This window comes from Chelonoidis abingdonii, chromosome 3, assembly GCF_003597395.2.
Source record: "Chelonoidis abingdonii isolate Lonesome George chromosome 3, CheloAbing_2.0, whole genome shotgun sequence".
In the NCBI taxonomy this organism is placed as follows: Eukaryota; Metazoa; Chordata; order Testudines; family Testudinidae; genus Chelonoidis; species Chelonoidis abingdonii.
The window spans coordinates 211,723,542-211,738,449 of NC_133771.1; the positions used below are offsets into that span (position 1 = coordinate 211,723,542).

At 42.4% G+C, this 14,908-nt stretch overlaps 1 protein-coding gene across 2 annotated transcripts in view; it reads right to left on the reverse strand.

Annotated features, from left to right (window-relative positions):
• Window positions 1-14,908, reverse strand: part of DZANK1 (double zinc ribbon and ankyrin repeat domains 1) — a 36,172-nt gene that overhangs the window by 17,098 nt on the left and 4,166 nt on the right. For both annotated transcript variants that reach the window (XM_032795882.2, XM_032795881.2), the window contains exons 4-11: window positions 14,057-14,174; window positions 12,661-12,757; window positions 11,698-11,822; window positions 10,228-10,310; window positions 9,684-9,801; window positions 5,411-5,524; window positions 1,905-1,997; window positions 319-441 (exon numbers count right to left, since the gene is read on the reverse strand). In XM_032795882.2, coding sequence (XP_032651773.1) covers window positions 319-441; window positions 1,905-1,997; window positions 5,411-5,524; window positions 9,684-9,801; window positions 10,228-10,310; window positions 11,698-11,822; window positions 12,661-12,757; window positions 14,057-14,174 — 871 coding nt within the window. The remainder of the gene's footprint in view (window positions 1-318; window positions 442-1,904; window positions 1,998-5,410; window positions 5,525-9,683; window positions 9,802-10,227; window positions 10,311-11,697; window positions 11,823-12,660; window positions 12,758-14,056; window positions 14,175-14,908) is intronic.

Genomic DNA, 14,908 nt, shown 5'->3' on the forward strand with positions numbered 1-14,908 from the left:
GCGCCTCTGGGCAGGGAACATGGGTGAAATTCTGGCCCTCCGGAAGGCAATGGGAGTTTGGCCATTGACTTTAATGAGATCACAGTTTCATCCTATGTCTTTAATTTCTCTTTACTGAGCTCTGCACATCTATAGCACTTTATACAAACGTTAAATAATAACAATATAAAAACATGTCCTAACCCACAAGATTCCTGGGAATGGAGCTATGGAATTGTTGCAGGTCACAGATGCGTAAAACCAGGCTTGTCAACACAAACACCAAATGCCAGTGAAAGAGAAAACAGTCTTTACAGGAGCCTGAGCCTACGAGCATACCTTGGCTCCACACCAGTCACAGAAACGAGCATCACAGTGGTTATCACGGCCACATTTTGAGCAGGATATTGTTCTCCCTAGATGACTTGATAAAGGTGGGGGTGCATCTCCACTGAGTGCAGGCTAGTAAAGCAAAACAAGAATTTCATAGGCTACAGTAAAAGAAAATCAAAGGGGAAATAAGGGGATGGTGAACTCAATCCAATTTGAAAGCACAAAGCAATGTTCAATCTAAGGGAATGTTCAGTCTAAAGCAATGCTTTCAGCAGTGAATGAACATTGGGCTTACTCTGATCTAATGTGGAATTTTCTCATTTAAAGGATACAATAAAATATGCTTTTAAATAGTTGTGTGTGTGTCTAACTTTCCATTATTCATCCTCTGAGAAATCTGACCACAAAACCTTATTTCCTAACATATTTTGTCCCTTTTTTAACAGTGCAATTATTCACTTAGTAACATGGGGGCATAAGGAAATTTTGAAATTAAAAGAAGCTATGTTGAAAAAATTACATTCCACAATAGAAAATGTGACTGATATTTTTCTTATTTGTTCGCAAGAGTCGTGTAAATCTTAAAATGTTGGCGTGAGTGGAGGGCCAGGGGGGATTAGATCACTTGATTCGCATTTATTTTGATCTCTCATTTTCTATAGTAGTTTCACTGCCAGCCCCACTACAATGAACTAGTCAGAGTGCATAATGTGCTTAGCTTAAAGCTTGCGAGTAGTCCCGCTGACTCTTCAAGATTACAGGGATTGTACATGAAACCTCTACACTCAGGTCCTGGTAGTTTTAGTTACGATCTTGCATTGTTGCCATAGTGACCAGTAGGCAACGAGATTCAAATCATTACTGTCTTCTCTCAGCTCTGTATCTCTCCCTGCTTAGCGAAAGAAAATCTCTCTTTGGGCATTTAGAAGAGATTTTGCCTAAGGGGTAGAAATTAAAAATTACTCCAGCCAAATGAACACAGCTAAACTGGAAGATGACACAGACAGCGATCTTAGAGGGAAAATTCACTGTTGTTTCTCTCACCTGTGGACAGAGTCACTGTCAAAAACAAGGGTAGTAGTTGTACGCTGATGGGGCATGCAGGAAGTGGAGATAACAAAAATAATTAAAAGGTCACTAATACACACAAAATTTTAAATCAATATGAATGATCTTTCCTGCTGCAATTACCCATCATTGCTGTCAAGATTTATAGTTTTTAACTGCAATTTAAAAGAGAACTGAACACACACAAGCGTCACTAAATTCAGGAAATTTTGAGTCAAGACCATCACCTTTGACAGACATTTTCAAAGCACCTTTTGGCAGAGACAGCAGCACTGTAAAATCGTGGCTCCCATGGGAGAAACAAGAAGGTGTATGATGGGATTTCCAGTATCTTGTAGAGCTCGGAGCAGGGTATTTCAAAAGGAGAGCTGCTAGGTGCTAGAATTGTCCCCTAGGCTATACAAGAGAAAGCACAGCCCCTAGCACAGAGCCAGATTTGGCCCCACGTTTTCAAGACAAAGAAAATGAAGTTCATTCACTGATCTCATGTAACCAAGTACGACTGTTTTGTGCATGAACCTTACCGTCTGTATTTCAGGCAGTCTGCTTTCACAGGTCACACAGTGTTTTATGTGAATAGGATTTCCTGTGCCACATACCCGACAGATTACTTTGCCCTTTAAAATACAGAAAAAACAGGATGGTAAAGATAAACCATGTGCTCAATAGGGATTTGAGCCTGCAGAGGTATGAGTAGCTTAGTCCTGCAGATGGAGGAACTCCCTCAAGCGTGCACACACAGTGCTCAAATAACTCCTGCACTGTGGGCTTTAATAAAGTTAAGCTACCTTGCCCAGTTGCCGTGCAGATCTGCAGCTGAGGGCAGTGTTGTTGAATTGGCAAGACATTTGACTCAGGGGCTCCAACATCAGGTCTCCCTTCAGGCTGTTTACACTGTTTGCTTAGTTGTACACACAGTTCCTTGCAGACAGTCTATTATTTGCAAGGAAAATCAAGAGAAAGACACCTATACCTTTGGGCTACTCTTCCTGGGGAGATCTCACTGGCCAGCCTTGGTTACTGCTAAGGAGTGCGAGCAAGGGAAGCTACCTTAGTGAGGTCAGAACATGTAGGGATAAAGTGAGGAAGGCTAAAAGCCACGTAGAACTGGACCTTGCAAAGGGAATCAAAACCAATAGTAAAAGGTTCTACAGCCACATAAATAAGAAGAAAACAAAGAAAGAAGAAGTGGGGCGCTATAAACACTGAGGATGGAACGGAGGTTAAGGATAACCTAGGCATGGCCCAATATCTAAATAAGTACTTTGCCTCGGTCTTTAATAAGACTAGTGAGGAGTTTAGGGATGATGGAGGGATGATAAACGGGAATGTGGATATGGAGGTGGATATTACCGCATCTGAGGTAGAGGCAAACTTGAACAGCTTAATGGGACAAAATCGGAGGGCCGGACAATCTCCATCCGAGGATATTAAAGGAACTGGCGCGTGAAATTGCGAGCCCGTTAGCGAATTTTTAAGCAATCGCTAAACTCGGGGTTGTACCGTACGACGGGAGATTGCTAACGTAGTTCTATTTTAAGAAAGGGAATAAAAGTGATCCGGGTAATTATAGGCCTGTAGCTTGACGCTCTTAGTGTGTAAGGTCTTGGAAAAATTTAAGGGAGAAAGTAGTTAAGGACATTGAGGTAAATGGTAACTGGACGAACTGCAACATGGATTTACTAAAGGTAGATCGTGCCAAACCAACCCTGATTCCTCTCTTTGAGAAGGTGACGAATTACTTAGACAAAGGAAATGCGGTAGATCTAATTTACCTCGATTTCAGTAAGGCGTTTGACACGGTTCGCATGGGGAACTGTTAGTTAATTGGAAAAGATGGAATGAATGCAAGTTGTAAGGTGGATAAGGAACTGATTAAGGGGAGACTCCAGCGGGTCGTACTGAAGGGTGAATTGTCAGGCTGGAGGAGGTTACTAGTGGAGTCCCTCAGGATCGGTTTTGGGACCGATCTTATTTAACCTTTTTATTACTGACCTTGGCACAAAGAGCAGGAATGTGCTATAAAGTTGCGGATGACACAAAGCTGGGGGGTATTGCTAACACGGAGAAGGACCGGGATACTATCAGGAAGATTGGACCATGTAAACTGGAGTAATAGTAATAGGATGAAATATATAGTGAAAAGTGCAAGGTCATGCACTTAGGGATTAATAATAAGAATTTAGATATACGTTGGGACGCATCAGTTGGAAGCGACGGAGGAGGAGAGGACCTTGGGGTATTAGTTGATAGCAGGAGGACTATGAGCCGCCAATGTGATTGGCCGTTAAAAAAGCAAATGCGGTTTTAGGATGCATCAGGTGAGGTATTTCCAGGCAAGGAGAAGGAGGTGTTAGTGCCGTTATACTACGGCGCTGGTGAACACCACCTGGAATATTGTGTGCAGTTCTGGTGCCCATGTTTAAGAAGGATGAATTCAAACTGGAACAGGTCAGAGACGGGCTACTAGGATGATCCGAGGAATGGAAAATCTGCCTTAATGAAAGGAGACTCAAAGAGCTTGGCTTGTTTAGCCTGGCCAAAAGAAGGCTCCGGGGGGATATGCTGCTTCTATAAATATATCAGGGGATTAACGTTAGGGAGGGAGAGGATTATTCAAGTTTAGTACTAATGTAGGCACAAGGACGAATGGGTACAAACTGGATATTAGGGTTTAGACTTGAAATTAGACGAAGGTTTCTAACCATTAGGGGAGTGAAGTTCTGGAACAGCCTTCCGAGGGAAGTAGTGGGGCAAAAGACTATCTGGCTTTAAGACTAAGCTTGATAAGTATATGGAGGGGATGTTATGATGGGATAGTTAATTTAGGCAATTGATCTTGGATTATCGGCAGATAATTTGCTCAATGGTCTGTGAGGGATGTTGGATGGGATGGGAACTGAGTTACTGCAGAGAATCCTTTCTTGGTGCTAGCTGGTGAGTCTTGCCCACATGCTCAGGGTTTAGCTGATGGCCATATTGGGGGTCGGGAAGGAATTTTCCCTCCAGGGCAGATTGGCAGAGGCCCCTGGAGGTTTTTCGCTTCCTCTGCAGCATGGGGCATGGGTCGCTTGCTGGTGGATTCTCTGCAGCTTGAGGTCTTCAGATCATAATTTTGAGGATTCAATAACTCAGTCATGGGTTAGGGGTTGTTAAAGTGTATGGGTAGGGTTTTGTGGCCTGCCTTGTGCAGGAGGTCAGACTAGATGATCATATTGGTCCCTTCTGACCTATGAGTCTATGAGTCTATGAGTTTCCACAGGTGCTAGGAATTATGAGTATGACAAATTCTAGTGTTGATAAGTGTGTCCACACTAGCCATGCTCTGCCCCTGTACCTACATTAGGGCTGCTCTAAACCATTTAAAGTGTGGGCTGATGTCTATGACAACTGTAAAAAAAACAACGAGGAGTCCTCAGCCAGTGAACGTCCTTTCTTTCTGACAATCCCCATGCCCACAGTTCCTCCTTCAGCAGCCTCCTCCCTTTCCCAGAAATGCCTCCCCAGCCCATCATACCCCACAACAACACACTAGCTGAGAACCACCAGCTGAGACTGCATTCTGCATCCCACAGGAATCCCCCCGAACATGTCTCTCCCCCCCACCTAATCTCCAGTTACTGCTCCAGCTGTGCCATTCCCATATAATAAGTAATATTTCACAATCAAAAGAGGTAAATAGACTTGTGAGGACAGATTTGTTAGAGTTAAAATAACTATGAGCAAGGTATAAAGGCCTACACAGATCAAATTAATGTACTTTATACTGTGCAGAAGAACTGCATCCCTGCCTTACTCAAATAGATATTACTGACATATTGTGCTCTTGTGCAACGTGCCTGGTCATGCTACTGAGGTCGACCTTTAATGACAGCTACTGTTCAATAAACATTTTAAATCCTACTAACTAAGTCGCAGCAAGGTAAAGAGCCAAAGCCAAATGGAATCAAAACATCTGTAACAAAATCATCTATAGGAAACATACTAAGCTCTAGGAATTTACTTCTTGGTTACATTGATTCTCAATTACCTTTAAGCAGATGCTGGCCTGGGGCTGCAGCTGTGGAGCTATCGGGGCCTCACATACAATACAAGTTGGTGTGTTCATTGGCACCATAGTTCTGCATTCTACACATAGTCCCATCTGTACAAAAGACAACATGATGCTTCTTTGTAATGGAAAATTATACGCCCACAAAAGTTAATATCATACTTTTTGATATTATCACTTCGCAGAGGGTAAAGCAATAGGCACAGGGACCCGATATTTTTATATATCTACATGCTGAGTTAGGAAGCACCTACACTACATATTATTCCTGCTACAAACCGTAAGATGTTGTCGTCACTAGGGTTCTTTATAAGCCAAACCCTGCAGTCCTTAGTCTTTACTCAGGAAAAAAGCCTCACACTGATTCCAGTGGGACATTTACCTGAGTAAGGGCCTCAGCATTGAGTCGTAACACACTCACAACAAACTGTCTCTTTTCCTCTGAGGTATGATGTCAGGGAATACTAAGGAACGTACACATTGCAGCACACGGAGCATTACAATGAAACATCTATGGCAATCACACTGCAGGAAAGTGGAATTAAATTAAGAAAAAAAGAACGACCACCCTGGATCAGACCAAAGGTCCATCTAGCCCAGTGTCCTGTCTTCCGACAGTGGCCAGTGCCAGGTGCTTCAGAGGGAATGAACAGAACAGGGAATCATCCAGTGATCAATCCTCGGTCGCCCATTCCCAGCTTCTGGCAATTGCTTCCTAAAGACTTAAATCCTAGGCTATGCCCTGAGTAGATACATTTTAGGCTATGATTGGAGTAGCCCTCGCGGTTGTGGTGGGGAAGGACTCCTTTCCCCAGACAAGACAACATCATACTTCTGTAGAGAAGCTTCACAGCTGCTATTACGGCTGCAACAGTAACAGAGTGGGGACAGGGAGGAGGAAGGGAGCAGCAGGAACCTCTGACCCCCCCCCCCCCCCCCCCCCCCGAGCTGCAGTCTACATTGCACAGGACCTCTATGGGTGCTTCAGGAGAAGGGAAAAGAATCTTTCCTCCAGGCTGCAGAGTGTCATTCTGCAGCACTTCTTGCTGCCTTTAGGTTCCTGTAGACCAGGGAGATGCTATATGCCTGAGGGCTACTTGCGCAAGGAGAACAACAGTTGTATGTGCACACTTCCACAGATCAGCTGCTCTTGCCATGCCCATAAATTACACCTCCCCCATGAGCCTCGCAGAAATGCGCCCTGTGCCAGATAGGATCTGCTGCAACTCCCCCACCACACAAGGAACTGTGTGAGTTCCAATGGACCCAAAGCTTTCTACAGCCATGCAATAGATGGGGCAAGATTTTCCCCAATATGCATAATAACCAGTGTATAATACACAGTGAATACTAAAAAGCGTCGTGAATCCTAGTTGTCAAAAGGAACTGTTCCCATTAGACAAGTGCTCTGTTAAAAAGTGGATTCTAAGCAGCTTGGGGCAGAGGCTGGGTCTTCCTTTGCGTGTGTACAGCCCCTAGCATAAAGTCATGATCAAGCCCTCTGGCACCACTGCAGTACAAATAATAAAGATTATTATTGTTACTTTAGCTGGAGGAAAGAGGAGACAAAGTAGAGATTGGAAACCAGTGCAGGGACTGTTTTCAGAGTCCAGTAAAACTGAGAAAACAAAAACAAAGGACCAACTCATATAAGGTAAGTTTTGCTCAAAAAAATAGATGCCTGAGTGGCAATTTTTAATCTCATTTGTCAGCTCATTTATACACATTTCAGAGCTAAATTTTATGCCCCTCAAAATAGTGGTTTCATTGGAATTGATGATGAACTCTAATGGTGCCATTATAAGAGTCAATTCCAGCATAACGCTGCCATTCAAAACTAAGTCAATTCAGATTGTCTTCCAGCTACCCATCTCAGCAGATTAAATAAGGAAGCTGTTGCTGTTCTGCAGGCCTGGTGTTTATTTACTATTACGAGCCCAGCACGAGTAGTGTACTGACACGTAAGACAGTGTTTGAGGGAGAATATTCTCATTTGTTTCAAACAATCTCTCTCTCCTCATATGTGATCGCAGAGATTACAGGATGGGTTCTTACCAAAAAACACCCGCTGCTTTTCTGTGTCTGTCATTTGGCATTACTCTGCTAGGAATTATTTTTAGGATAATGGGACAAGTGAGTCGATTCCCACAACATTACTTATTTTGATCCATGCAGTCTTAACACAGCAGAATCAACGTTACCCATGCAATTACGGCTATACTTACTCCATAGATATACCATATCATTCAACGTCCCTAAAGTTCTTCTATAATTCTTGTCCAGGTCTATTAAAACTATATTGGTCAGCTCTCAGCAGATATAATCTCCTACTTCCTGTTCTCACTGCTTCTTATTTCAACTCCTACAGTCTATCTAAAATGCCACTGCCAAACTTGTTCTTCTCCTGTCACTCTGACCATACCACTCCTTTCACTGGCTTTCTATGTCAGATTCAAATGTCGCATCTTTCCCTTCATTCAAGCTTGACACTGCCTATATCTCTACTCTGATTTCCCACTAAATGTCCCTGCATGTCCTCAGGCCTTTGTCTTTGCACTTTCTTCTGTGTTTCCCTTCATGCTTGGAACTCCTTCTCCTTCATCAAATCATCTCTGCCACAAAGTAATAAGGGTCAGATCATTCGTTGATTTCCACAATTCAACAGTCTCTACCCAGGGCTCAGCAGGGACTGTACGCTAGCTGCTCCTTCATTATAGCCCCTCCTGTCTGATATATTCCCCTGAGACCTGCAGAGGTCGAAACCCAAGACAGTACCTGCAGAGGGGTTTCTTGGGCACAGCGGGAGCTTGATGAAGATTCGTTGATCTCTAGTTATGCCACATTCTCTTGCCCAGTCCCATTGACTTTTGTTCCCCATCATGAGCACAAGAGAAGGGTTACAACTGATCCTATACCCTTCCACTTTCAGTATCAGGCTGCTGATCAGATTTATGTGTGGACTCTAGTAACTGCATTTACTTTTCAAGTAGGAGCCATTTATGGGGCTGAAATAAAAGAGATCTACTCTTCCCATGATATTTAACCCTATACATTGCTCACTGAGGCAAAAAAAGCTCATGAACAAACAAAACCTGCAATTGGTTTTGCTTATTCAGTCAGATTTCTGAAGAACCCGAGAGTACAATCCTGGGTGCAGACATCTTCTTGTGGAAGTTACATTGTTGCTGGTCTGACCAGCTCATGACTGGATGCTGCCCCCTGTATGAGACAGAAGGAGCAAAAGCGTTAGTTGCAAAGGCAATTTCTTTTCCAAACACAGTCTGATGCTGCTCTTAGTGAAGCCAGTACAAATTTAGCAATTGATTGCAACAAATAGGAGCAGGATTTGGATACAAGATGATACAAAGAAGAAAGGTAGGACTGCTGGAAAGGTAGGAGGACAATTTACTGACTACTGAAGATTTTACCAGAAAGGTGTTAAATAAGATCCTAATAGAGCTAAAATGGTACAATAACATCAATGTGTATGCAGTGAAAATCTTCCTAACTCTGATCCTGAAAGAGGCTGAATAGCCTCACTTTCTGATGACTTTGCTAGGTGCTGAGGGCACTCCGTATGTTGCAGGATCGGGTCCTATGGCCATATCTGTGACTCCCTCAGGTTGAATAGTGAAGAAAATTAGACCACTGGCTCATTGTGAATTTTGGTTATTATCTCTTGGGGGAGAGTGATGGGCACTATTATAAAAACCTAGCTAAACAGAAAGATCTCAGATGTGCACATATTGGTCTATCGACCTTGTAAAATCACGTCCTGTTCATGCTCTTTTTAGAGATATGTGACATACCAGAATCAGGGACTTATTAAGTGCAACACAAGCAAAAGTCATGGGACTGTGTGCCATGTTTAGCTTTTGAATAAGACCTTTATGTGTTTTTAACTTTACAGTTTCTGAAGATTTGTTGGTCACTGCAGCACTAAGGGGTATCTATATCATTGCTCTTTTCTGGCACAGATGAAGAAAAAAATTATTTTTACAAAATATCCTTATAAAAAACAGATCCCATTAGAAACTTGCTTTGGTCTGCTGAAAGCCACAGGCAAAACATACCAGAAAGAATTATTATTGTCCCTCCTGCCTAAGTTACTGACCGATATGAAGAATCACAGAAAGCAGGATTTTCCAACTGAAAGTGTGATGAAAACACAGTTCCCTCAGCAGTAACTTATATACTTTGTGGAGGCTGATTCTCAAAATAGGAGTGAGTTGGTTACAATTTTTTTGCTGACCTGAGCTCCTTCAGGGGGTGGGAGGCGACACCCTGGCACTGGCAGGATCGGAGAACCACATTCTTGACAGAAGCGAGCAAAGGGATCAGATGGGCGAGGAGCTAAGCAATGTGCACACCTAGAAATAACAGCAAACTGGTTCAATGATTGCTGCTAAATCCTGCAACCTCCTAGAGTGAAACCCAACGCAGGGGATCAAAGACCCCAGACTGGTGAGCACTTACTCACACACACTGTCTGGGACGACTCCTGGGCAAATGCTCACCAACATGAGAAAGGGCTGTAATTTTAAACCTAATCCTCCCCATCCCCATTCCTTTGGATGGCAGATCATTAATTAGGTTTACATCTCACTATAATAAAACATTATCAGTAAGATACAGTAACATTAAAAAAATGACAACAGCAATCCCCTTTTATTAACCAATGTCCACGCTTGCCTTTCTCATTTTAGTTTAATTTAACAGCACTGTCACTTCAACTGTTAAAGCAATTTCTTTGTCATTCCCCCACCACAAACAGCAGGGGAGAAAAAACACCTTACCTCAGGAAGTCTGTTTCCCTCTGGATTCTCATTGTCTGGGTGCTTGTTAGACTTTTCCTGCTAGACATTGCGGAATCAATGAACTGAAATAAAGATGGTTCTTTAAGGTAGTGAAACATGCACTGTAAAATATTAATTTGATTATAAATGACTTATTACCTCTGACCTGATCTACACTCAAAAGTTAGATTGGCACAGCTACTTTGGCAAGGGATGTAAAAAACCACACCCCTGACCAATGTAGCTAAGCCAACCTAACCCACAGAACAGGTGCAGCTCTGGCAGTGGAAGAGAGCTGTCAGTGCTTCATTTGGGGAGGTGGTGTTCTGACATTGACAGAAAAACTCCTTCTGTCAGTACAGGCTGTGCGTATACTGCACTAGTCTCCAAGTACATTTACAGTTAAGAGATTATGCCAGCATAACCTCATAGTGTAGATGCAGCCTAGTCCAATGGAAGGGTTTTTTCCAGTCAGTGTAGGAATTCCACCTCCCTGAACCAAGTGGAGGCATTCTTCCACTGACATAGCTGAGTCTGCACTTGAGCTTAGGTCAGCATAGCTATCTATGTCTGAGGAGTGTGGCGGGTGATTGACCCAGCTACATACCCATATGAATGTTTATTGTTCAAGATAAAATTCACTGCAATTCAGGGGCTTCAGATAAGGCCTGCTAAACCAGTGAATTTCATCTGTGATCCACACTAAGGATCTCTGGCTCCTGATAAAATAAATGTGAGTTTTACTATTTAATTCAACGAGAGCAAGATCAGATCCTAAATTTTAACAATTTTATCTGTATTCAACAAACAGAAACTACTACTGCTGCAAGTCTGTCAATCACTAAGGAGTTAGAAAGAGAAACAGTAAGAGTCAGTCATCAATAATTTGCTCTGCCTAATCAGTCTTTAATGATGGCTAAGTTCTGCTTTGGGTGTTCCTAGAATTGTGTATGACAGGCTTGTCACCACCAGCTTGTTTAAATCAGTATTGTACAGTATAGGCAGAGACGTGAACTAGATGGACGAAGGACTGAGGATGACTATGAAACCTTCAAACATTTTTAATTGTTTAGGGCTCAGTTCTCATCCAGTCCTGCATGGCTGTGCAGGAGAGTAAAGGGATCTCAGGCCACCGTGCAGGGCTCACTCATCATAAATCTAGACCTGAGGGAACAGTAAGGCCTATAGACATGATATTTCCCCCTGCAAGGTAGTGCATGGGGAGCGAGAAGAGCCCTCAACCTGCATCCTTTATATACCAGCCAGCAACCTTGTTGGTTCTGAAAATGGGCCAACCCAATCAACTTCCCCTGCCTCCAACTGGGTACAAAGCAGGAAGTCTGGAGGAACTGTGATTCAGAGGGCTGTTTCTGACTCTCGGATCCTTTCTGGAGCTATTTCCTCACGCTGGGCTGAGAGTCAACTCTCGGCCTAGTCTTTAATGTTTCCCCCAGTAACTGTTTAATTTACCTGGGACTGGTGTGTTGATGGTGGTGAGATTGACTTTTCTCTATAACCTGGTGTTTCCAAGTGACCATTCAAGAACCGTTGCCCTTTCAAAGATTTGTGGACAGTTCTTCTCTCTACCTCCAAGCCTAAAATTACAGCCAAATTTCATACCATCATTCCTCCATCATGCACTTCAGAAAAACATGGGATTTGGTTAACATTATGCCCCATGTTATCCCAGGACCACATCCCAATATCTAAGAACAGTTCTAGCTGTTTTGGAAAAGGTTATTTGGCAAGCAGTTTTCTGGTAGTAGAAATCTATCACAAGTTCCTCACTAAAGAAGTGTTTCCTTTTGCATTTTCCCCTAATTTAAAATAAAAAAATAAAAAAAATAAAATTTCTCCTAAAACCTCCATCCAAAAGTAAATTAGTGAGCGATGGCTTTAGGATTTTATGCTTGTAAGCAGGCTCAGTTATCATAGCTATGTAACAATCAGCTTTATCTATAGCATGAATTAAAGCTGAATTAAGTTTTCGTTTTTGCCTTGTGATGAAATGCTGCACTCCTTATGCAGGCAAAACTTTGCAGACTCTTGACACAATTGCATCTAAGACATCTGAAACTGCCATTAACTTAAATGTTTGCAGTGTTGTTGTGGCTGTGTTGGTCCCAGGATATGAGAGAGACAGGACAGGTGAGGTGATAACTATTATTGGACCAACTTCTGTTGGTGGACAGTACAAACTTTTGAGCTTCAAAGAGCTCTTCTTCAGGTCTGGGAAAGGTAACCAGAGTGTCTAAGTTAAATACAAGTTGGGACAGACTGTTAAGCATAAGCACGTGTGAACTCACAGAGAATGCTTGGGCTCTGAGATATCTGTGAGATTATCTGCAGCTTCTTGCAGAGAACAGAAAAATACACTTCTACCAACTACTTTCAATGGGGTTAAGGTCCAATTTGGCTTTAATGCAGTCATACCTGGAAACTCTTGGGCTGTATCATTCCAGCTGGATTTGCTTTCCACATTGACTCCTTTCTTTTTTAATTTTGTGACTGACAGTCCACCTTCCAGCTCCTATAAATACAAAGATTACCTCTCTATAATCACACATGCACATTCCTTAGAACACTGAATTCAAACATATGCCCATGCTCAATCTAATCATCACTCGCCTCAATTATTGTCGCCTCATCTCCTCTGGCTTCTCTGATGATAATATAATTCCCCTTCAGTATATCTTAGGCTATGTCTACACTACAGTGCTATTGTAAGGTTTCCCGTGTAGCTACTTTATGCTGATGGGAGAGAGCTCTCCCATTGGCATAATTAAACCACCCCCATAATTAAACCACCATTGCTATGTTAGCAAGAGAACGTGTCCCGCTGTCATAGCACTGTCCACATCAGTGCTTTTGTCAGTGAAACTTCTGTTGGTCAGGAGGTGTTTTCTTCACATCCCTGACCAACAAAAGTTTTACCAGCCAAAGTGCCTGTGTAGACAGAGCCTAAAACACAGATGCTAAAATGATCATCCTTCCTCATCATTGAGACCATTTCATTCCCCCATTCAAGTCTTTGCAGTATTGTTCCCTTACCCTAATTACATGGGAACTCCCCTGAAGGGACTTAAGAGGTGTCCAGGTCTTTGGGTTGGGAAGGAAAGGTATGGAAGGAGGAGGGTTGTCACTGCACTACCAGACCACCCTCACAGTATACATTTCTTCCTAACCAATGAGATTTGTACCCCGTGGAGATAGTAAATGGGTGCAATCTCAGCATGTGGTGGAGTGCAAGAACTACAGTAGTGCCAGGCTGTTGCATGTGGTGTTGGTGTACAAGTGGAACCAGATTTGTTGTACACATTTCCCCCTTTGCACACCCAAGCAGCAGGGCACAACCAGGCTCTGAGTAAGAATTTCAAGATTTGGCCCTTTCTGGACTACTCATTTTCAGAGGGTTAATTTTTCTAATGAGATCAGAACAATCCCAGAGAAAATATTACGGGACAAGTTGAAATGTTATTTCCAAAAGGAAGTCTCTGTATAAGCCTGTCAGTTAAACACAACATTCCCCAAGCAGGGTGAATGGCAAACGTTGTAAGTTACTAGCAGCTGAAAAAAAACCATTCCTGCATAATGTCAGCAGCTCATTAGTAAAAGAGATGTATTACAATTGTTTTAATTGGCTGTCCCAATAAAGAACAAACCATTTGAACTTTCAGAGATTTCAATATCAGAAAAGGTTAAAAACAACAAAGATGGGAAGCTAAAGAAATAAAAGTAATGAAATTCGACAGCTACCTGGATTGTGTCTCTCTGTAATATAATACAAAATGTTATGGTCAAACAGGGATTTACCATTGCTGTAACTTGCCTGGTTGGAGAGGTCTTTCAGGAAATTTTCATCATTATCTTCAGCAGCAAAGAGTATGTTTGGTGGCTCGTATTCTACCAGAAATACCTTTGTTACAATGGCACTCTCCCTGCAGTCTCTGAAAGTTAATAAACAAAAGGCTACAGATAGCTATAGCACAAAATTATGGGTATTAGTAGAAAGGAAATCAGTGGTGAAAATGGGTCTTTTATTGAAACGCCTTTTGCTGGCCAGACTACTATTTCAGCAAGCTGCCATGATCCCTTTATACTCTCAATCAATCAGTGCTTCTAAAAAACAATGGAAATTCTATGCATGATGAAAAATTACCAGTTAAAAATGATTAAAATATGGATAATTTTAATACCTGGTTACCTTTTACATAAGATATTCCTGATATACCTTAATCTATGTCCTCCTTCTGTCCCAACTACTGTACAACTCACTTGTGGGTGGGGAAAGGTGATAATGCCACATGGAATGGGAGCACTTGCCTCCAAAACCGAGCCACATTTAGTTTGCCGTTCCATACCATTCATTATATGTCCTTGTTAACATTTGATACCACAGACATTCACTGTCCATACCATTCATTTGGCATGGGATGAAGGAGCTGAGAATGTGTCTTTTCACAACCACAACAATTAAGAAAAAAAAAGTATGGTCTGTACAGTGATACCAAGAACTAAATATAAGCCTTGATTCTGCAAGTCCTTGCACAGGGAATGCAAGGTAATTTCACTCCAGGGCAAGTATGAGCAAAGGCAACATCTGAGTGCCAGTAAAGGAACAATAGGCACAGTCCTCCAACTGGAGTGGAAGTCTCTATTCCCTTGGAAATCGGAGAGGCCA